Source organism: Oryza sativa, chromosome 4 (genome assembly GCF_034140825.1).
Source record: "Oryza sativa Japonica Group chromosome 4, ASM3414082v1".
Classification (NCBI taxonomy): Eukaryota; Viridiplantae; Streptophyta; class Magnoliopsida; order Poales; family Poaceae; genus Oryza; species Oryza sativa.
The window spans coordinates 8,599,242-8,620,290 of record NC_089038.1 but is presented as its reverse complement, the minus strand read 5'-3'; the positions used below and the strand labels follow the sequence as shown (position 1 = coordinate 8,620,290).

The 21,049-nt window shown below is 44.3% G+C and overlaps 2 protein-coding genes and 1 long non-coding RNA gene across 4 annotated transcripts; 1 reads left to right on the top strand and 2 right to left on the bottom strand.

Moving 5' to 3' along the window:
* Positions 1 to 6,180: 6,180 nt before the first annotated feature.
* On the bottom strand, positions 6,181 to 6,775 carry LOC136356005 (uncharacterized). Its single transcript, XR_010740634.1, has 2 exons — positions 6,465 to 6,775; positions 6,181 to 6,387 (listed from the first exon to the last, which is right to left on the bottom strand). It is a non-coding gene; the product is annotated as an uncharacterized lncRNA (long non-coding RNA).
* Positions 6,776 to 8,034: 1,259 nt separating this feature from the next.
* LOC4335214 (G-type lectin S-receptor-like serine/threonine-protein kinase At1g11330) lies at positions 8,035 to 11,532 on the top strand. Of its 2 annotated transcripts, none has more exons than XR_010740688.1 (7): positions 8,035 to 9,634; positions 9,769 to 9,870; positions 9,959 to 10,140; positions 10,220 to 10,451; positions 10,545 to 10,782; positions 10,879 to 11,029; positions 11,114 to 11,532. XR_010740688.1 is itself a non-coding variant. In XM_066309419.1 (7 exons), exons 1-7 carry the CDS (start codon positions 8,326 to 8,328, stop codon positions 11,420 to 11,422), a joined length of 2,502 nt encoding a protein of 833 aa, XP_066165516.1. In that variant the 5' UTR covers positions 8,035 to 8,325; the 3' UTR covers positions 11,423 to 11,532. The 2 variants fall into 2 exon arrangements, 1 of the variants encoding a protein (XP_066165516.1); XM_066309419.1 differs by having other exon boundaries at positions 10,241 to 10,451.
* An 8,395-nt stretch (positions 11,533 to 19,927) lies between these two features.
* On the bottom strand, positions 19,928 to 20,579 carry LOC136356032 (putative receptor-like protein kinase At3g47110). Its single transcript, XM_066309414.1, has 2 exons — positions 20,268 to 20,579; positions 19,928 to 20,198 (listed from the first exon to the last, which is right to left on the bottom strand). The coding sequence occupies exons 1-2, from the start codon at positions 20,443 to 20,445 to the stop codon at positions 20,026 to 20,028; spliced, it is 351 nt and encodes a 116-aa protein (XP_066165511.1). The 5' UTR covers positions 20,446 to 20,579; the 3' UTR covers positions 19,928 to 20,025.
* Positions 20,580 to 21,049: the final 470 nt, after the last annotated feature.

Sequence of the window (21,049 nt, the reverse complement as noted above, 5' to 3'; positions counted from 1 at the left end):
GAACATGCGAATGGTACCAAACCCACCGTATGTAAAACGAGGCAATCAATTGGTAAATGAGTAATTAAGTACTAATTATTATAAATTTTGATAACAGATTTATTTTATTTTTCAAGGAAACTTTTTATATAAAAAGTTTTTTCAAAAAGCAAATAGTTTACTTCCTCCGTTTCACAATGTAAGTCATTCTAGCATTTCCCACATTCATATAGATGCTAATGAATCTAGATAGATATATATGTTTCGATTCATTATTAACATCAATATGAATATGGAAAATGCTAAAATGACTTACATTGTGAAACGGAGGAAGTAGCAGTTTACGAAATATACTAACAGAAAATGAGAAAGTTGTTACGATAATAGTCCAACCAAATGGGCCTAAAATTGTAGTCACTGAAAATTACTGATTTGAGACCAGGTTATTCTTCTCTTCCTTCTTCTCCACCTTTGACCGCCAATGTGTCTAGGTTGTTCTCACCCGCTGTACCGCTCAGTTGGTAGCCGCAATCCGCAGCTCCTCCAGCAACATGTAGGTCCTCCTGTTACACTTCTTTCTCTACGGCGGCATACACATGATCTTCAATCTATTACCGCTCTACTCTTTACCTCGTTCACTCCAATCTCTTTCCCAGTTATTATGTTAGTGTGTATTTAAATATCAGGTACACATGTGCATAGGAGCTTATTCGGAGTTTTTTTTTTCTTCTATATGTTACTGCTCTACTCTTTACCTTGTTCACATCTAATCCCTTTTCTCATTCGTCTGGTTTTGTTGTTATGTTAATATAGATTTTGATATCAGTGCACTAAATATTATATGATTAGGAACTTGTCGCACACTATTTGTTAGATTTTTTGTAAGAATTGTTACCCAGTGAATTAATTCTGTGGTTCAACAAAAGTTATTTCGTTTAATTGTTCAGTAAGATGGTGAAATTATAGCTTTCATTTGTTATCAATTATAGTACTTTGTACATGTTTTGTGTTTGTAACGATACTGGCGATCTAGTTAACCAAACACGTTCCCCTAACTTTTTTTCCCTATCTTCATCCTCTGTTTCATCTAATCACACATATCTCCTTCCTTTCTTCTTTATTTGTCTGGAGGTAGTCGCTAGCTAGGCACATAGTTCAGGTAGTTTTGCTCTGTCTTAAATAGTTTTGGGAGTTCATCCTTTATTGGTTCTAATTCAGCAGACATTTTAATTAAACTAGATAATACCTCACGTGTTGTTGCGCGAATCTCTATAATATTAACATAAGCAAATCGATACAATGAAATTAGAAGATATTGGATATAGCAACATAAATTAATCAACATGAACTGAAATTTATTGAGAACAACATGGCAATGATTGTAATATGTTGGTACCATCATAATAGCTATTGGTCCATTTAGCAAGTCTTATTAATCTTTTTTTAATAGAATGCTAACATGGCATATAGTAACGCTAGTTCAAAATTGGTGGCCACTCGCCTTCTAGATTAAATTGAGATAATTATGGTAAAAAAGAAGGAGTAAATACAATTATAGATAGGAAAAAATATGAATTATCCCCTGAACTATTGCAGTGGTACGAATTATCCCATAAACTATGAAACCGGACATTCTAAACTTTGAATTATTCAAACTATACAAATAACCCACCTAAGCACTGTTTTGGGCGATTTTGACTTGAGCCGATACACATGGCAATCCTATCAAACAAAACATTGGCCCACATGTCATGCCTCTTCTTCCTTCTCTCCTCTTCTCTGGTCCATCCCCCCCCCCCCCACGATTTATGGTGAGACCAAACTTGCTGCCACAGTCACAGAGGAGCACACGACATTCCAGTGAGCCAAGGAAAACCAAAGGATAGGGAAGATCTTGATCCTTCTCCTTCTTTTCATCTCTCTCCCCATGACCACATGCAACCATCCATCCAACCAGGAAACCTGACCTCTTGAACACTGCAGGAGCAAGCCAGGAAATGGCCAAGGCAACGGTGGCGAAGGACCTGGACTTATCAGCGGTGGTCAAATCCTAAGTGACACTTGCCGCTACTTGCAAGGAGCTGCCCATGGGGAATGGGAGGCGCGACCTCATCGGGTTCGACCACCCCACCTCATGATACCGCAACAACTCGACAGGGATGGTGTCGGTGAGCCTGTTCTACTCGAGCGATGCAAGCAGGTGCATCGTCGCTATGCCCCCCGCCGCCCCAGCGTGGTGGCCAACAGCACCGCCAACCATCTTCCTCCATCATCCACCGCACTCCTCAAGGTCACCAATGGTGCCTCCACTGCGTTCTCAGCCTGGACCACCACCGTTGTCTATCACTCTAGAAGGAAAGAGAGGACAAAGAAATAAGAAGAGGGGAAAAGAATAAGTTGGCTGGCCAAGTGGATCTAGTGACTTCTCACCCTCTTCCCCAATCTCTACCACTTCTCTCCATCCTCCCCGACCTCGCCATTGCCCCTTCCATCGAGGCTGGCGGCCATCGCGCCTCGTTGCAACCTTCGCCACTTCTCCCGTCCTCCCTGACCTCGACGACCTTTGATGCAGGGCAACTACAGAGCTCGTGCTCGAGGAGGCGTCGGCGCACATCTCCTCCTCGGCCTCCGAAGCAAGGAGATTGAGCTCGAGCTCAAGGAGGCAGCCTCCGACCTCCAACACAAGGAGGCAGCATGTAAGATGCCGCCGGTGCGAGTGCATGCAAAGGGAATACGGCGGCACTGTGACGTACTTGCTGTGCTGAGGAGGAGGAAGCTCGGATGGGCTGCCAGCGCGTGCTTCAATGAGGGGAGGAGTCCTGGAGAGAAGATAGTGAGGGGTGCGGATTGTGTAAGACAGGAGATAGATTGAGGTGGGAAGGTATAGATCTGATAGCTGGCCCCCACCGATTATTTTAAAAGATTGCTGACTTTATCAACGAGGGATACTCGTAGACCGAATAAGTTGTGTATTCTGGTACGTTGATACGAGGATCACAGAGTACAGCAAGAGTAGACGAATTCGACGATGCCAACGAGATCGTAGTCGATGGATTTGACAAGATCTCCCGGCGACTTGACTTCGCGTGCTCCGGCTTCGTAAACTATGGTGGGTGTGTTGTCGATGAGATTCGATGCCCTGAACCCCTCCTGGGGTATCCCTTTTATACTGTGAATCATCTTGGCCTCCAAGTAAGGCTCGGAGATATCGGATCCCATATGATATAGAAAGAACCCTATCCCCTCCGAGTACGACTTTGTTAATCTCTCGACTCATAGAGATATTTTCCATAAAACCTAATAAATTCCCTTAATGCATATGGAAACAACCAGTATACATGAAGATATACCATACCCATATATTCCATAAGTCATAGGATAAGATGTATGCCTTATCCGTAACTGTGACAAACTTGACTTCCACGCGTATGCCACGTAGTACAAAAATCACTCTGGATTGAGTTAGGGGGTTTATTTATCCGGTTTGAATAGTTGAGGTTGTAAAATGTCTAATTTTTGAGATCAGGGAGTAATTTGGTCAACCGCAATAGTTCAAGGAAGAGACTTGCAAGATATATATGTTGAATAGTCCCATATTGGTTGTGGAATGGCAAAGGACCTAATATATAAGTAGAGGAGCCCCTCACTTCATTGGGTAGCTTTTGGGGTGGGAAAGACCCTTTACGATCTTGCATTTGGTATCAGAGCCTGGCTAGTTCAACATCTCTGGCCCGAGGGATAAAGTATGTGAAGGCCTGATGGCCCGTGGGTGCTTGCGGGACCTGTATACCCGAGGGACCGTGGGGATTTGGTGAATGGGCGGTGAACGGTTGAGGTACACCAATGTGTGAAGGGAGAGATTGTTGAATAGTCCCATATTGATTGTGGAAGGGCAAGTAATATATAAGTAGGGGAGCCTTTCATCTCATTGGCTAGCTTTTGGAGTGAGAAAGGCCCTTTACGATCCTACGATACAATCAACTTTTAACCTCAACCCCTTATCTATTTATACCCATAACATGGCTGCTCCTAGCCACGAATCCAACTCATACAAAAAGTCCTAATCTCCTTGGAAACCTTCCCGTACAAGAAAGAAACTTTACAAACTCTAATCATTCCAAACTTGGACTCCAATCCAAATTTGATTCCTCTTTCCATACGCACACAACACCACGTGTATGCCATATGTAAGAGATTTGCTCTGGTCCAACAAAAGGTACCTCGAGGTACCAGTACCTCATGGTACCAAATCTTTTCCGATTGTTGGATTTAACAATGCCCATCCTGCCCAGCTAGACCCAACGATCGGAAACGATTTGGTATCGTGAGGTACTGATACCTCGAGGTACTTTTTGCTGAACCGGAGCAAATCTCTTGTTAGCATGATGTTTCCAAACAATCTCTAGGAGGTTTTAGATCCGCATATGCCCAGAGAGAAGCACCATGCATGTCTAGCATTATTGATGCAGACCTATGTGCTACCATTGGTTGAAGTTGGCCTCTTGTGCTCCATGGAATCACCGAAAGATCGACCAGGAATGAGAGACGTCAGTGCCAAAATTTTTGCGATTAGTGAGGCATCCTTTGAGCTCTCATGATCCTACAACTGGAAAAATATTTGCTTTGTAGAATTGTGGATATTTCTTTTTTTTTTGTTTGAAACATTTGATGGCAGGAGCTCTGCTGGATATATTAGAAGGAATAAAGAGTGCCAAATGTTACAATTAGCAATCAAACGGAAAAACAACCGCTTAGAGAACCAGACTCTCAAAGCAGATTACAGGAAGGGGGTTAGGCACTAGGCACCGCCATCAGGCCTGCCTTGAAAGCTCGATTAGGTGGATATTTCATATATTTTTGACTTGATGTGTGTGAATTTTCCTGCCATGTTGAACGGAATGTGTGTTTCTTACTTCCTTACAGTGGTTTTGCGTTGGGACCTTAGTTATTGGTACCTTAGGTCAAAAGGAAAAATGGTACTGTGATATATCCCCTATCGACCTCGACTAGACCCGCGAACATTTTGCACCAATTCTTGTTAGAGTAGATGATGGAAAATGTTTTCTTTGTTAAGTGTGTCTGGAAAGGAGCAGATTTCTAGATGTTACCCCGTTATGGCTCAGTGAGAAATTAAGGAAATTGGTATAGATATGACCCAACTGTCCAACTCATGTACTGACTGAATTTGATCAACGGTTTTAAATGGCTGCAATGAATATGAACATGCTCTCTTTTAATTGATTTATAGTTGCATATCTCTAATTATACATGAGTTATACAACTGGGTTGTACGTATAGTGGTACTTAAAAATTAAAGAGTAAATTGCACATTGGGCCATCTTTCTTTACTATTGTTTCAACTTGGACCAGGGGTAGAGTAACCTTTTCACTTTGAACCACCTATATTTACATGTTGTTTCATTTTAGGGTACTTCTTCCACCTTCAACTCCATCGATTTTCTCTCTGCCCTCCCTGAATTACATGTCACACTCATTCTCAAGCTCTACTAATGCCTCACTATTTTGAGTCCCATTGTTTGCCATACTTGTTTGCCATACTCTACCTTGAGCTGGAGCTTGACCTCCCAACAGCTAAGGAGGACAATCTCCTTTCCAAGCGCGCGGAGGTGACGCCGACAGAGCTTTGGCACGAGCACATCGCCGGTGATCACTTGTTGGCCTGCTCATGATGGTTCCTCTAGCCCTTTGCAGGCAAGAAAGAGAGAAGAAACAAAGATAAGAGAGAGGGAGCTGGATGTGGAAGAAGAGGCCCAAAGTGAAACAAACATGTAAATTTAGGTGGTCCAAAGTGAAAAGATTGTTCTATCCCCGGTCCAAATTGACACAATGGTAAAGAAAGGTGGCTCAAAGTGCAATTTTCTCTTAAAGAGTAAATCTCTACACTGTTAAATATCAACTTCCTCGAATCAGTTGGTGATTCTTCCTAATCCATCAACAGCAAATCAACATATCACACATTTTTGTGCTGCAACATTGTATTTTTCCAGTTTTTTTACTTTCTTTCTTCCTCCTTTTCTTTCATTGTGAATTCTGTTTTTCTCTTTTGCTGTATTTCCCCTTCTTTCTTTCTTTCTTTAATTTCGTTGTATATTTAACCCACCATTAATACAATGGCTATAAGGTAGAGTCTCTCCACATTTTTGCGTAAAAGAAAACATATCACATTTTTTGGACCAAAGGGCAAAACGAACAGATCACAACTTCACACATACAAATTCATAAATTTACATACAACATATATCTAACAAATCCAGCAAAAAAGAGGAAGAAAAGGGAGGGTAGAGGAGCAACAAATGAAGAAACTAAGCTCACCTGCCATTGCTCATCAGCGTACGTTGAGCTCACTCTCGATCTTAGCATCTCGCTGCCTCCAGGGACCATCCAGACCTGCGAGAGAGAAGAGGAAAATTGTGTGAGAGAGGTCAGGATTACATTTGAAGGCCGAGTTTCATTGTTGTGGTTGCCTCAATGCCTCGTCGAGCTAGATCAGTCGGCCAGGTCCTCCTCCGTGTGTACGGCCTTGGTTGAGGATCACGTCCTCCTCATCTTCATTCTGTGCGCCCTCAACTAGATCCATCAGAGGGATGCCAGATCTAGTGTCCTCGGTCTCCCTGCTAGTGAATAGAGCAGCACAAGGAACAAGATAAGGAAGCACGAGGAGCAGCTCAAGGAGTATGTTCTCACATAGGGGAGCTTGCACGGTCGCTGATTGCGTCACCTAGCTCGGTCGTTGGTAGGGGTGAAAACGGAGCGGATACAGACGGATAATGCTTATACCATATTTGTTTTCATATTTCTTTTACTGGATATGAAAACAAATACGAATAGCTCAGATTCAAAAATAAATATGAATTATCAAGAATACAAATAAGGATTGAATATGGTCGGAGACAAATACTGAAATATTTTTTTCTTGGAACACGAAAATCACCTCAACTTCTAATAAAAACAAATATCATCATATATAATTAGCTCGTTTTATGTAAAATGTACTATAACTTATAAAAATATTTCAAAATTTAAATAATATTAATAGTGTGGACTAGTATTAAGAGATGAGTTGCTATTAAAATCTAAATAGATAGATTAAAAGTCGTAGAGTTATAAAGAAGAGATTTGCTCCGGTTCAATAAAAAAATACCTCGAGGTACACCTCCTCCTCATACCTCGAGGTACACCTCCTCCTCACCGTACTAAATCGTTTTTGATTGTTGGATCTAACAATATTCATCTTGCCCAGCTAAATCCAACAATCGGAAACGATTTGGTACCATGAGGTACCGGTACCTCGAGGTACATTTTGCTGATCGAAGCAAAACTCTATAAAAAAATTGGGTATGTCTCATGGCTTCAACGGATATCCGAATAGCAATCATCACCAGATATTCGTATCCGTCGGAAACCCCGATACCATATCCGTATCCGTATATGTATTTGAACTATCTACGAATTATCTGCTCTGAAGATATTCTATGCGTGAACATCAGCTCTGCTATGCATGAACAAATATACCCGTCCCGCGGAACGGAAACGCGGGACCGCGATGGTCCACAGATCCAAAACGCGGGACCATCGGTCCCGTGGGACGGTTGCGCAGGGACCATCGCGGTCCCACGGCTTCAATCCGCGGAACCGCGGTGGCATCGATTTTTTTACTGCATCGGCACTGTTCAACCACTGTTAGTACACTGTTTTGTACTGTTCATATGCCGGTTTCGCACAACCGCCGCGTAGGATCGTCGTGTGAACAGTGCCAAACAGTCTCAAAAATCGCTGGGCAGCGCGGTTCACGCGGGACCATCGTGGTCCCACGTTTTGGCGGTGCGGGACCGCGACGATCCTGCGCGACCGTTCCGCGGGACCGTCTGTCCCATATTTTGGATCCGCGGTACCATCGCGATCCTGCGTTTCTATCCCGCGGGACAGGTATATTTTTGCAAAATTTTCCGATGTATGTATATAAACGTAAATTATTAAAAAAAATAAGTATATTTGCAAAAAAATTTCGTAGAGTAACCACGACACAAATTTTACCCGAGCTTTGAAGGCATTCCATGTAACCTGCTGAAATCGGGCGCTTTTTCAGCACGCAGATGTGTCAACATTGTCCGATGTGAAACTGTGACGAATCGTGCCACATTTCAACTGGGAGTGCCAAGAAAATTCCAACTGATTGCTACCGATCATTGCTAGCTGTTGAATTGAACCTGACCCATTTGTGCAATCCGTGGAACATCCTAATCCACATTTTTGCTATCTTCTCGCTGCGATCGCCACAAATTGACATGTATATGGTGACACGAATCGAATTCCTCTATAACGGCCATGGCGGCTTACCTTGCAGTGTTTGTGTTCCTGCTTCTTGTTTGTTCGTCATGCAGAGCTGATGACAAGCTTACACCTGCAAGGCCGCTCTCCCCCGGCGACGAGCTCATCTCCAGTGGCGGCGTCTTCGCTCTCGGCTTCTTCTCCCTGACGAACTCAACCTCGGACTTGTACGTCGGCGTATGGTACAACCAGATCCCCGTGCACACCTACGTGTGGGTCGCCAACCGCAACACCCCGATCAAGAAGAGCTCCTCCGTGAAGCTGGTCTTGACCAACGATTCCGACCTCGTGCTGTCCGACTCCAATGGTGGCGGCGGCGGCGGCGCCGTCTGGACGACGGCGAATTCGAACAACGTCGCCGCCGCCGGTGGTGGTGCTGGAGCGACGGCTGTGCTGCTCGACTCCGGCAACTTCGTCGTGCGGCTGCCGAACGGGTCTGAGGTATGGCGGAGCTTCGATCACCCGACGGACACCATCGTGCCCAACGTGAGTTTCTCGCTGAGCTACATGGCCAACAGCTTAGACCGCATCGTCGCGTGGAGGGGGCCCAACGACCCGTCCGCCGGCGACTTCACCATGGGCGGCGACTCCAGCTCGGACCTCCAGATCGTCGTCTGGAACGGGACGAGGCCGTACTGGCGACGAGCGGCGTGGACCGGCGCGTCCATCTTCGGCGTGATCCAGACCAACACCAGCTTCAAGCTGTATCAGACGATCGACGGCGACATGGCCGACGGCTACTCCTTCAAGCTGACCGTCGCCGACGGCTCGCCGCCGATGCGCATGACGCTGGACTACACCGGCGAGCTCACCTTCCAGAGCTGGGACGGCAACACGTCGTCGTGGACCGTCTTCTCCCGGTTCCCCACCGGCTGTGACAAGTACGCCTCGTGCGGGCCCTTCGGCTACTGCGACGGCATCGGCGCCACGGCGACTCCGACGTGCAAGTGCCTCGACGGCTTCGTCCCCGTCGACAGCAGCCACGACGTCTCGAGAGGTTGCCGGAGGAAGGAGGAGGAGGTGGGATGCGTCGGCGGCGGCGGCGGCGATGGCTTCTTGACCATGCCGAGCATGAGGACACCGGACAAGTTCTTGTACGTGAGGAACAGAAGCTTCGATCAGTGCACCGCAGAGTGCAGCCGCAACTGCTCCTGCACGGCTTATGCTTATGCAATCCTGAATAATGCCGATGCGACGGAGGACCGGTCCAGGTGCTTGGTTTGGATGGGGGAGCTCGTCGACACGGGCAAGTTCAGCGATGGTGCCGGCGGCGAGAACCTCTACCTCCGGATTCCTGGCTCACGAGGCATGTATTTCGATAACCTTTATGGTGTTCTCTACTGGTAGTAGAAATGATTTCTTGGATATTTTCTTTATTCTGGACTGTATAATAATATGATTAATTCGCTTGATATGTAATGTGATTAATGATTTCTGCAGCTAATAACAAGACGAAAAGTACTGTTCTGAAGATTGTACTGCCGGTTGCGGCTGGTCTTCTGCTGATACTTGGAGGCATATGTCTTGTACGCAAATCAAGAGGTAGAGTGTAAAAAACATTACTTTGCTCTTTGATGAGATATTTCACTTGTATGAAACAATAATGATGATACAGAAGCGTTCCTTTCAGGCAATCAACCAAGCAAGAAAGTTCAGAGCAAATATCCATTTCAACACATGAATGATTCAAACGAAGTTGGGAGCGAAAATGTAGAACTTTCTTCTGTTGACTTGGATTCTGTCCTCACTGCAACAAACAATTTCTCCGATTACAACTTGCTTGGAAAAGGAGGTTTTGGAAAAGTTTACAAGGTAATAATGATAAGTCTTAGCTTGATTTTTTAGTTAAAGATATATGATATGTTATAGCTTATCTCTTGTTTAATCAAAGAATGGTGCAATATATATTTAGGGAGTTTTGGAGGGTGGCATAGAAGTTGCTGTCAAGAGGCTTAGCAAGGGTTCAGGGCAAGGTGTTGAGGAGTTCAGAAATGAAGTGGTTCTGATTGCTAAATTACAACACAGAAACTTGGTTAGGCTTCTTGGTTGCTGCATTCATGAAGACGAAAAGTTACTCATCTACGAATACTTACCAAACAGAAGCTTGGATGCCTTCCTTTTTGGTACGTTATTTCTGACTTATGATCTCTGACAATAAACTGAAGGGATATTGATGATGTCTGACAATAAATTTCATTCCACATTGATCTTGGAAGATGCTAACAGAAAAAACACGCTTGACTGGCCGACAAGGTTCAAGATAATTAAAGGAGTAGCAAGAGGTCTTCTTTATCTTCACCAGGATTCAAGATTAACAATAATCCATAGAGATCTAAAGACAAGCAACATTTTGTTGGACACAGAAATGAGTCCTAAAATATCAGATTTCGGCATGGCAAGGATCTTTGGTGGAAATGAGCAACAAGCTAATACCACCAGGGTTGTCGGCACATAGTAAGCAGTTCATACTTCATATATTAGCTAATGTTCAACGTGCAAACTATTTACCCTAATTCAAACTGCATATTGTTTCCTGAATTATTTAAACAGTGGTTACATGTCTCCTGAATATGCTTTGGATGGCTATTTTTCCGTCAAGTCTGACACCTATAGTTTTGGTGTCATACTGTTGGAAGTTGTGAGTGGCTTAAAGATCAGTTCAGCCCATCTCAAAGTGGACTGTTCAAACCTTATAGCCTATGTAAGTATAGCACAACGCTCAAATTTCTGCAAGTCAAACTAAATGTAATGAGTTGAGATATCATAACTTGATTTGTTTCTTCAGGCATGGAGTTTATGGAAAGATGGAAATGCAAGGGATTTCGTAGACTCATCCATTGTGGAGAGCTGTCCACTTCATGAAGTTCTACGATGTATACATTTAGGACTCCTTTGCATTCAAGATCAACCAAGTGCTAGGCCACTGATGTCATCCATTGTGTTCATGCTGGAGAACGAAACTGCCGTGCTTCCTGCTCCAAAGGAGCCTATATATTTCACAAGGAGGGAGTACGGGACAGACGAAGACACGAGAGATAGCATGAGATCAAGATCTCTGAACCACATGAGTAAAACAGCAGAAGATGGGCGTTAAATGGTTAATTCCGCTGTACAGATCCCAATTTTTTAAAACTGTTATTCCAATTGAACAATACCATTACATTGTTTGATTTAAAAAGGTTCTACTGGATACTACATTATTCACTGGTTGGCTTGCGTTTATAAAAACTCTCTTTAGTTTTTTTTATATAAATGTAAACATTACTCCCTCCTTAGATCTTTATAAGGCACATTTTGATTTAAAAATGTCAAGCTTTATAAACTTTGACCAACAATTAGCGGATGGCATATCTCGTAGGATGTTTATGTAATGACGTGACTAATAAAATAAAATTCCTGATACACTATCAATTAAATTTAACAAACTAAAATGGCAATCCAATTGTGCTGAAATAAATAAAGTATTTGGCAAATTATGAGCTAAATAACAAAGCTAACTTGGGTTTATTTCCACGTTCTACCTCCACATGACCTCCACATGACCTATTAGAAAAGTGGTCCTGGTCTCCAATCATTTGCCATGATTAATTGCTGATACACTATCTCCAATCCAACTTGCTTAAAAATTTATGCAGGTAAAAAAAAAACTATACCAAAAGATATGGGGTTCTTGATCTTGATTGTGCTATGCACCCAGAAAGCTCATAGGTACCACTGAGTAGTGGGAGAGTTATGCTTTCATAAGGGATTAATTAGGCTATGACTACTAGTGCTTAGCTAAAGTTATATCAAACAAACGGAAAGCAAACATGAATAATTGAACAAGATCAAAGAAACCTACCAGAAGATGGGTGAAGGATAGGAATACCAAAAACCAAAAACTTTTAGCGGAAATATAAATTACCCTCAAACTTGATGAAGTCGTCAGCGTAGCCCAGTCTAACCGTCAAATCAACTCCGGTCTGACTGCAGTGCCACCGCCAATCTGACCGCCGTACGCTGCCAGTCCGACCGCCACCTCGTCGCCGGTTGAACCGGCTCCCTGCCTCTGGTGTGACCGCCCGCCGGTTAGACCGCACAATGAACTCCGGTCAAACCGTCAGGATCTAGAAAAACACTTATCGACGAAACTCTTGAAAGTATATCAACTTTATTGCATCAACACACTAACTAGAATTGAAACCTCGAAGCAAACCCTAACTTTTCACTCCCAAAAAGTCGATATATGCAATTTACCTCTACCCTCAATCCCTCATCTATTTATACCCATAACATGGTTGTTCCTAGCCAAGAATCCAACTCATACAAGATGTCTTAATCCCCTAGGAAACCTTCCCGTACAAGAAAGAAACTTTACAAACTCCAAACTAAATTTGACTTCTCTTTCCATACGCACACAACACCACGTGTATAACATATGGGAACCTTCACATCCACGTGCATATGCATTATTCTCTAGTCTGAGCATCCCCCATGATATCCTTGTCTGTCTAGACCTCAACTCTCCCAAGCCTAGTCCCGATCCATCACCAGCTATACTCCCATGTCCTCAAGGAGTACCTGCACATGAACAACAAAGAAACTCAATATTTGAGTACAAGTTCGCACCAACTTGATTCACATCAGCACACAATAGTATCACATACAAATAGAAATCATCTAGAAGTCATATCCATTAAGCAATCTTGGGGGATAATTCTTTCTGTTAGATAGATCTCTCTCTCCCCTTGAGCCCAACGGCTCAAGGGGGCCTTGACCGCGCCCTGATCGGGGGCGCCCAGCCCAATGGCTGGTGGGCCCCCGTCACACTGCGCCATATAAAAGAGGGGTGGAGGCCGGCACGGCACAGTGTACGAGATTCACCGCCGCCGCCAACTCCACCCTACAAACCCTAATCCGATCGAGAGGGGGCGCAGCCAGTGACGGGAAGCGCCACCGCCGTGCCAGACCTCATCGCCGGGACATCTACGACCGTCACTCCCGCAGCCGTCATCGCCGTCGACCTCACCGGCGCCGCATCCACGACAACCGAGCGCCAACGACGACGATGGCCGGCACTTCTTCATCCTCCAACACCTCAACCGGTCGGTCTATCTAAACCCTCTCCCGTTTTCAATCTCTATAGTTCAAACATCAATCCCAAATAGAACCACCCGACTAGATCTAACCTAGGTGATCCTAGTGCAAAGTTTGACAATGGTATCAGAGCAACCCTAGTGATTAGATCGGTTCGGGAAAAGAAATCCAAAGAAAGAAAAGCACAAGATCCACACGGATCAAAAGATCGAAACCCTAACCCTACCTTGTCGCCGGCCGTCGCCGGCAAAAGGGGGGAGGGCAAAGGGCACCACCGAGGAGCCACTCGACGGCCGTGCGCGCACCCGCTGGTGCACGCGCGCACCGGCGAGGGAGCCCGCGGCGGCGCCGCCATCTCCGTCTTTTCGGCCGCCGCCATCTCTCTCTCTCACACGGTGGGGGTTAGAGACGGTGGGGGGAGCGGAGAAGAAGAGAAAAGAAAGGCGCGCCGGTCATGGCGCGGCGGCGCGAGGGCCGCCGGCGTCGGCGACGCCGCTCGGCGCGGCCGTGCGCCCACGAGAGAAGAGGAACTAGGGTTTCCGGCGGCTGGGGGTCGGGTTTTGATCTCCCGATCTCCCCTCCCGGCCGTCCGATCGAAGCCCTAGAAGATCGGACGGCTGGCGGCGGTCGGGCCAAAAACGGCCCAAGAGGGAGAGCGCGCGCGGCGACTTTCCCGGCCCAGGCCCAGGTTGCGGCCTGGTGGGAGGGGGGAGCGCCCGCGCGCGCCAAAAAGGCCGCGGGCCGACCGGAAAAAGTCCGTATGAGGTCCCTCGGGGGGGCCGAAAATGAATAAAAGAGAACAGTAGCAATTTTTCCATTTTATTTTGTCAATTTTTCATGCAAATTTCAATAGAATTTTGAATAGATTTTTGCATGTTTTACCTCTGTTTAAATTTGAACCAACGGGAGAATTTTCACAGAGAGAGAATTACAGAGATTTTGCTACTCTTCATATGATTTTATATAGTTTTCCGCTGCAAATAGATGAAATTGATGAAAATTAGTGTTTCTAAAATTAAAATTCGAACCAACGGGAGAATTTAATTTTAGGAACATTAATTATGTGCTATGATGTTGTAATTTTCTGACCAACGTTGTTAATTGCAATATTATAGTTATGGTTATATGTGTTATGTCTAATTCTGCCCAACGGTGATGTAGGCTTAATGCATAATATTTTAATGTTAATTTTGTTCTCACCGCACATGATTATTTCAGGTGGCTACTCCTTGATGGGTTGCATTAAAGATATTCCGACCCTAAAAGGAGATAACTACGCAGAATGGAAAAGAAAACTCGACCTTGCTTTTATCTTAGGAGAGGTGGACTGGGTGTTGACTACCCCATGTCCTATAGAACCTGCTGAACTTGTCAGAGGTGAAAATGAGTCAGATGCTGACTGGCAAAAGAGACAGAGGGACAATGCTCCTCTCGTCATGTCGTATGACATTGAACAAAAGAAATGGTCCTTAGCCAACAAGAAATGTTTGGCTGTGGTAAAGAATACGATTGAGCCTACCATATTGGGCTCGATCCCAGAGTGTGACGCTGTCTCAGAGTACCTTGAAAGAATAAAGAGTCAGTTTACTGGCTCTTCAAAGACTTATGCTACACAGCTGATCAAGCAGCTTGTGACAGAAAGGTACCATGGAGGTGGTGTTAGAGACCACATACTTAGAATGAGCAACATGGCTTCCAAGTTGAAGCCAATGGATTTGGGCATAACAGATGACTTTCTGGTCCATCTGGTTATGGCCTCATTGCCAAAGCAGTTTGACAATTTTATTGTCAACTACAACATAAGTCCAGAGAAATGGAACTTTGAGAAGCTCATTGCTAATTGTGTGCAAGAGGAGGAGAGAATCAAAGAATCAAATGGTGGTTCAATAAACTATGTTAAAGATAAGAAAAAGAACCACAAGTCTCCCACCTCAAAAGGTAAACAGTCTCAGCATCTGCCTCAGCAACAACAGTTCGCTGTTGAGAAAGATCAATGTCTCCACTGCAAGAAGACAGGACACTACAAGAAAGATTGTTCTGACTTTTTGAAAATGATCATGGCAATGAAAGGTGAGAACATTATTACATTTGTAAATGAATCTCATTATGTTGGTTACTCTAGATCCACATGGTGGATTGATTCTGGAGCAACTATTCATGCTTGTAATTGTTTAAAGGCATTCCGTTCGACGAGGACTACGCAAAGAAGAGAAAGCACCATTAGAGTTGCCAATGGAGTTGAAGAAAAAGTTGAAGCTGTTGGAGATCTTCCTCTAGAGCTCGCGAATGGCTTCATACTTTTACTTCGAGATGTCTTTTATGTTCCTTCTTTGCAAAGAAACTTAATAAGTGTATCAAAGTTGGATTTTGATGGATATGATTGCCGCTTTGGAAGTGGCAAATGTGAACTATGGCATAATAATGCATGTATTGGTCTTGCTGTGTTGCGAGACGAGCTTTATTTGTTATCTCTTTCTGAGAATGTGAATGTTGTGTCCTCGTTGACAAAAGAAAACAAGAAAAGAAAGCGAACTCCCGATGTCTCATCGAAATTATGGCACTGTCGTTTGGGCCATATTTCGAGGGGGAGAATTGAGAGACTAGTTAAGAATGAAATTCTTCCTCCATTGGAGTTCTCAGACTTAGAACAATGCATAGAATGCATTAAAGGAAAATTTGTAAAGAGCATCAAAAAGGGTGCAAAACGAAGCGCAGGAATTTTAGAGATCATTCATACAGATATTTGTGGTCCATTTCCTGTGAAAAGTGTGGATGGCTATGACTCGTTCATAACATTCACAGATGATTACTCCCGCTATGGTTATATTTATCCAATTAAAGAGCGATCAGAAGCACTGGATAAATTTAAGATATTCAAAGCTGAAGTTGAAAATCAGCATGATATAAAGATTAAAGTAGTAAGATCTGACCGTGGGGGGGAGTACTATGGTCGACATACGCCTTATGGGCAAGTCCCTGGACCTTTTGCAAGGTTCTTGCTAGAGAATGGAATAGTAGCCCAGTATTCAACACCGGGCGAACCTCAACAGAATGGGGTAGCTGAAAGGCGCAACCGTACCCTTATGGATATGGTGCGCAGCATGATGAGCTACTCCACACTACCACTCGGTTTATGGATGGAGGCATTAAAAACCGCCATTCATATTCTCAACAGAGTTCCAAGCAAATCGGTGCCCAAAACACCGTATGAGCTATGGACAGGAAGAGTACCCTCGCTAACTCACCTCCGTGTGTGGGGGAGTCCTACAGAGGCCAAAGTATTTAACCCAAATATTGGGAAGTTGGACCCCAAAACAGTCAGCTGCCATTTTATTGGCTATCCTGAAAGATCAAAAGGCTATCGTTTCTACTGTCCAAACAGTTATACAAAGTTTGTAGAAACGAGACACGCCGTCTTCTTGGAAGATGAAATGATTAGGGGGAGCTCGGTAGTTCGAGAAATTGATCTTGAGGAGAGGCGGGTGTCTGTACCCGCTCCGTCGACTCAGGAACCTTTCTTCTCTCTACCTGCTGATGTTGTGCCTGCAATGCCTGTCATTGAGGTACCAGCACCTGTTGTTACCCCTCCTGTGGCAACAATGAATGAGAGTGAGGAACCTGTTATACAGGATTCAACAGAAATGGTTGCCACACCAGAGGAGGAGCTACAACAGCCTCAAATAGATAATGTGCCAGTACAGGAGACTCATCAAGAGCCTCAGGTACAGGATGTGCCAAATGTGCAGGCCCCTAGAAGGTCTGAAAGAGTCAGAAGATCGGCTATCCGTGATGACTATAAAGTTTATAATATAGAAGAGTCGCATATGGAGGATGATCCCACCTCATATGAAGAGGCCATGAGAAGCGCTCGCTCATCTGAATGGTTGGAAGCCATGAAAGATGAAATGAAATCAATGAAACTAAACGATGTTTGGGATTTAGAAGAAATTCCTAAAGGAGCCAAAACAGTAGGCTGTAAATGGGTCTACAAAACCAAATATGACTCCAGAGGGAATATAGAAAAGTTTAAAGCGCGACTTGTGGCAAAAGGCTTCACGCAACGAGAAGGGATTGATTACAATGAGACATTTTCTCCAGTCTCTTGTAAAGATTCCTTCAGGATTATAATGGCACTAGTGGCACATTATGATTTGGAATTACATCAGATGGATGTAAAAACGGCATTTCTAAATGGAGATTTGGAGGAAAAAGTATACATGGCGCAACCGAAAGGTTTTGTCATGAAAGGAAACGAAAATATGGGATGTCGTCTAAAGAGATCCATTTATGGATTAAAGCAAGCTTCGAGACAGTGGTACTTGAAGTTTGATGGGACAATAAAGAAATTTGGGTTTCAAGAGAATGTCGAGGACAACTGTATTTATTCAAAGTTTAAGAATGGGAGATTTATTTTCCTAATTCTGTATGTGGATGACATTCTACTGGCTAGTAGTGATGTCAGTCTACTGCAGGAAACAAAGAAATTCTTGTCCTCAAACTTTGACATGAAAGACCTCGGTGAGGCTTCATATGTTTTGGGCATAGAGATTCACCGAGATAGAACAAAGTATGCATTGGGACTTTCTCAAAAGACATATATAGAAAAGGTGTTGAAGAAATTCAACATGTACAGATGCAGTGCTACACCTGCTCCTATAATGAAAGGCGAAAAGTATGGGGCATCGCAATGTCCCAGAAATCAGTATGAGCTCAATGAAATGAAAACAAAGCCATATGCGTCAGCTGTAGGAAGCCTACAGTGCGCGCAAGTGTGCACACGACCTGACTTGGCATTTGTTACCGGGTTACTTGGCAGATTTCAGAGTAATCCAGGCCTAGAGCACTGGAAATTGGTAAAGAAAGTCTTGCGTTATTTGCAAGGAACAAAAGGCCTCATGCTGTCTTACAGAAGATCAGAATCACTCCAGATAGTGGGGTACTCAGATTCTGACTTTGCAAAAGATAATACAAAGTCAACATCGGGATACGTGTTTACCCTGGCAGGAGGAGCTATTTCATGGAAAAGCTCAAAACAGACTATCACTGCAGGGTCTACTATGTATGCCGAGTTTATAGCATGCTATGAGGCAACGGGGCAGGTGAACTGGCTAAAGAAGTTCATACCCGGTTTAAAGGTGGTTGACAGTATTGAGAAACCACTAAAGTTATACTGCGACAACGAACCCGCAGTAATGTACGCTCACAACAATCAGTCAAGTGGTGTTGCCAAACACATTGACATAAAGTACTATGTTGTGAAGGACAAAGTCCGGGATCAAACAATCAGTCTCGAGCACATTAAAACAGAAAGGATGCTCGCGGATCCGCTCACGAAAGGCCTACCACCCAACGTGTTCAAGGAACATGTAGCCGGCATGGGTTTAAGGGAAGCCTTATGAATCCTGGACTACAGGGCCCAAAAGTAAAGTATCTGTTTCTGAATAGAAATGTGTATAGTGGCTGTCGAATCCATCGGTGATTGACCGTGACGATGAAACATGCTCTATTTACAAATCTGTGATGGAATAGAAAAAGCTAAAAGAAAAAGTGAGATCAAGGGGGAGAATGTTAGATAGATCTCTCTCCCCTTGAGCCCAACGGCTCAAGGGGGCCTTGACCGCGCCCTGATCGGGGGCGCCCAGCCCAATGGCTGGTGGGCCCCCGTCACACTGCGCCATATAAAAGAGGGGTGGAGGCCGGCACGACACAGTGTACGAGATTCACCGCCGCCGCCAACTCCACCCTACAAACCCTAATCCGATCGAGAGGGGGCGCAGCCAGTGACGGGAAGCGCCACCGCCGCGCCAGACCTCATCGCCGGGACATCTACGACCGTCACTCCCACAGCCGTCATCGCCGTCGACCTCACCGGCGCCGCATCCACGACAACCGAGCGCCAACGACGACGATGGCCGGCACTTCTTCATCCTCCAACACCTCAACCGGTCGGTCTATCTAAACCCTCTCCCGTTTTCAATCTCTATAGTTCAAACATCAATCCCAAATAGAACCACCCGACTAGATCTAACCTAGGTGATCCTAGTGCAAAGTTTAACACTTTCTTTTCAAAAGGGGGAGAGTTTTCTTTTTCACTTTTGTGATTTTTGAGCTGTTTGTGTTTTTTTACCCCCTTTTTTTGTTTTTCAAAAACACCAAATTGCATTTTGAAGATTTTGCCTATGTGTTCATCAAGGGGAGATTGTGAAATCATGTGATGAACAATTGTCAAAGGTAAGTGTTTGAGAAAATACGGAGAATAGTTTTTTTCGGTTGTCGGCTCTATGAGGCCGGTCAGACCGGGCGGGTGCCATCGGTCAAACCAATGGTGTTGGTGCGGTCTGTTCGGGTTGCCCGACAGTTAGACCGACAGACTCCAGGTAGGAGTCGGTTTCTAGATTGTTTAATGCATATGATTTCCAGATGATTTATATTCGTACGTGATACTATTGTGTGCTAATGTCAGTTAAATTGGTGAGAACTTGTACTCGGATATGGACTTTCTTTGTTGTTCATGTGCAGGAGTTGCTTGAGGCCATGGGAGTATAGCCAATGATGGATCGGGACTAGGTTTGGTAGAAGTTGAGGTCCAAACGGTCAAGGATATCATGGGGGATGCTCAGACTAGAGAAAAATGCATGTAGAGGTGAAGGTTTCCATGCTAACAAACTTGTGAAGGCTGATGCCGTCGATGAACATTGCATCTGTCGGTCTCATTCCAGTGAGCATTTCAAGCAGTAACACTCCAAAACTGTACACATCACATCCGGTCGAGATTTTGTATCCCATTCCATACTCTGTGAAAGAAACAGTTAAATTTTAATGCAAGAGAAACTAATAAGAATAAAATAGGAATCAAGACTCACCAGGTGCGATATATCCGATTGTTCCTCCGACACCAACCAAGCATTCAGAGCTACAAGAACTTGCATTGAGAAACTTTGCTGAGCCAAAATCACCAATTGCGGTCATATCATAGTCCAATAGAACATTGCTTGGCTTCAAATCACAGTGAGTTAGAGGAGATGTCAACTGGTTATGCATATAGTCACGTCTGCAGCTATCCTTATCATCTGTCCTAAGCTCAGACCTCTCTTGGGACTATTTTGATGTAGCTTTGGATGAACCCACATGTCCAAGCTTCCATTGGCCATGAACTCCAAAACTATAGCTTTGAATTCATTGTTCTCTAGGTCGACCGTGGAGCATACGGTGATTGCTTTAACAAGGTTGCGATGGCGGGTGTTTCTTAGCACCTCACACTCAGTAAGAAAGCTATTGTACGCGCCAAGTTCATCAAGATGGAACAGCTTGATGGCAATGAGGTCTATTTCAAACTGAACCTTCCAATGTATATCGAACCAGTATGACTCGAGCTTATCTTGTTGACAGGGGAGAACCAATTGGTGGCCTTAAGGATGTCAACATATGATACTTTCTTCATTGTCTCTTTGTAGCATGAAGTCGTATGCGCTTGCTTTCCCTTCAGAAGTGTCACCATAAAAAAGAAGAATGACAATACGACGATAGTAACAGGAGGAATCACTATTATTAGTAAGTGTGCATTATTCTTTCTTTTGGCAAGTGTTGTAGTTGGGCAAATTGGGAATCCAAATATAGAGTAAGATGAACTTGAGCATAGTCTTGT

Coding starts and splice junctions, on each gene's coding strand:
- LOC4335214 (XM_066309419.1), top strand. CDS start 8,326: ATGGCGGCTTACCTTGCAGTGTTTGTGTTCCTGCTTCTTGTTTGTTCG. Junction 9,635..9,768: donor CCGGATTCCTGGCTCACGAG/GCATGTATTTCG, acceptor TGATTTCTGCAG/CTAATAACAAGACGAAAAGT. Junction 10,783..10,878: donor ACCAGGGTTGTCGGCACATA/GTAAGCAGTTCA, acceptor TTATTTAAACAG/TGGTTACATGTCTCCTGAAT.
- LOC136356032 (XM_066309414.1), bottom strand. CDS start 20,445: ATGCATAACCAGTTGACATCTCCTCTAACTCACTGTGATTTGAAGCCA. Junction 20,199..20,267: donor AATCGGATATATCGCACCTG/GTGAGTCTTGAT, acceptor TTTCTTTCACAG/AGTATGGAATGGGATACAAA.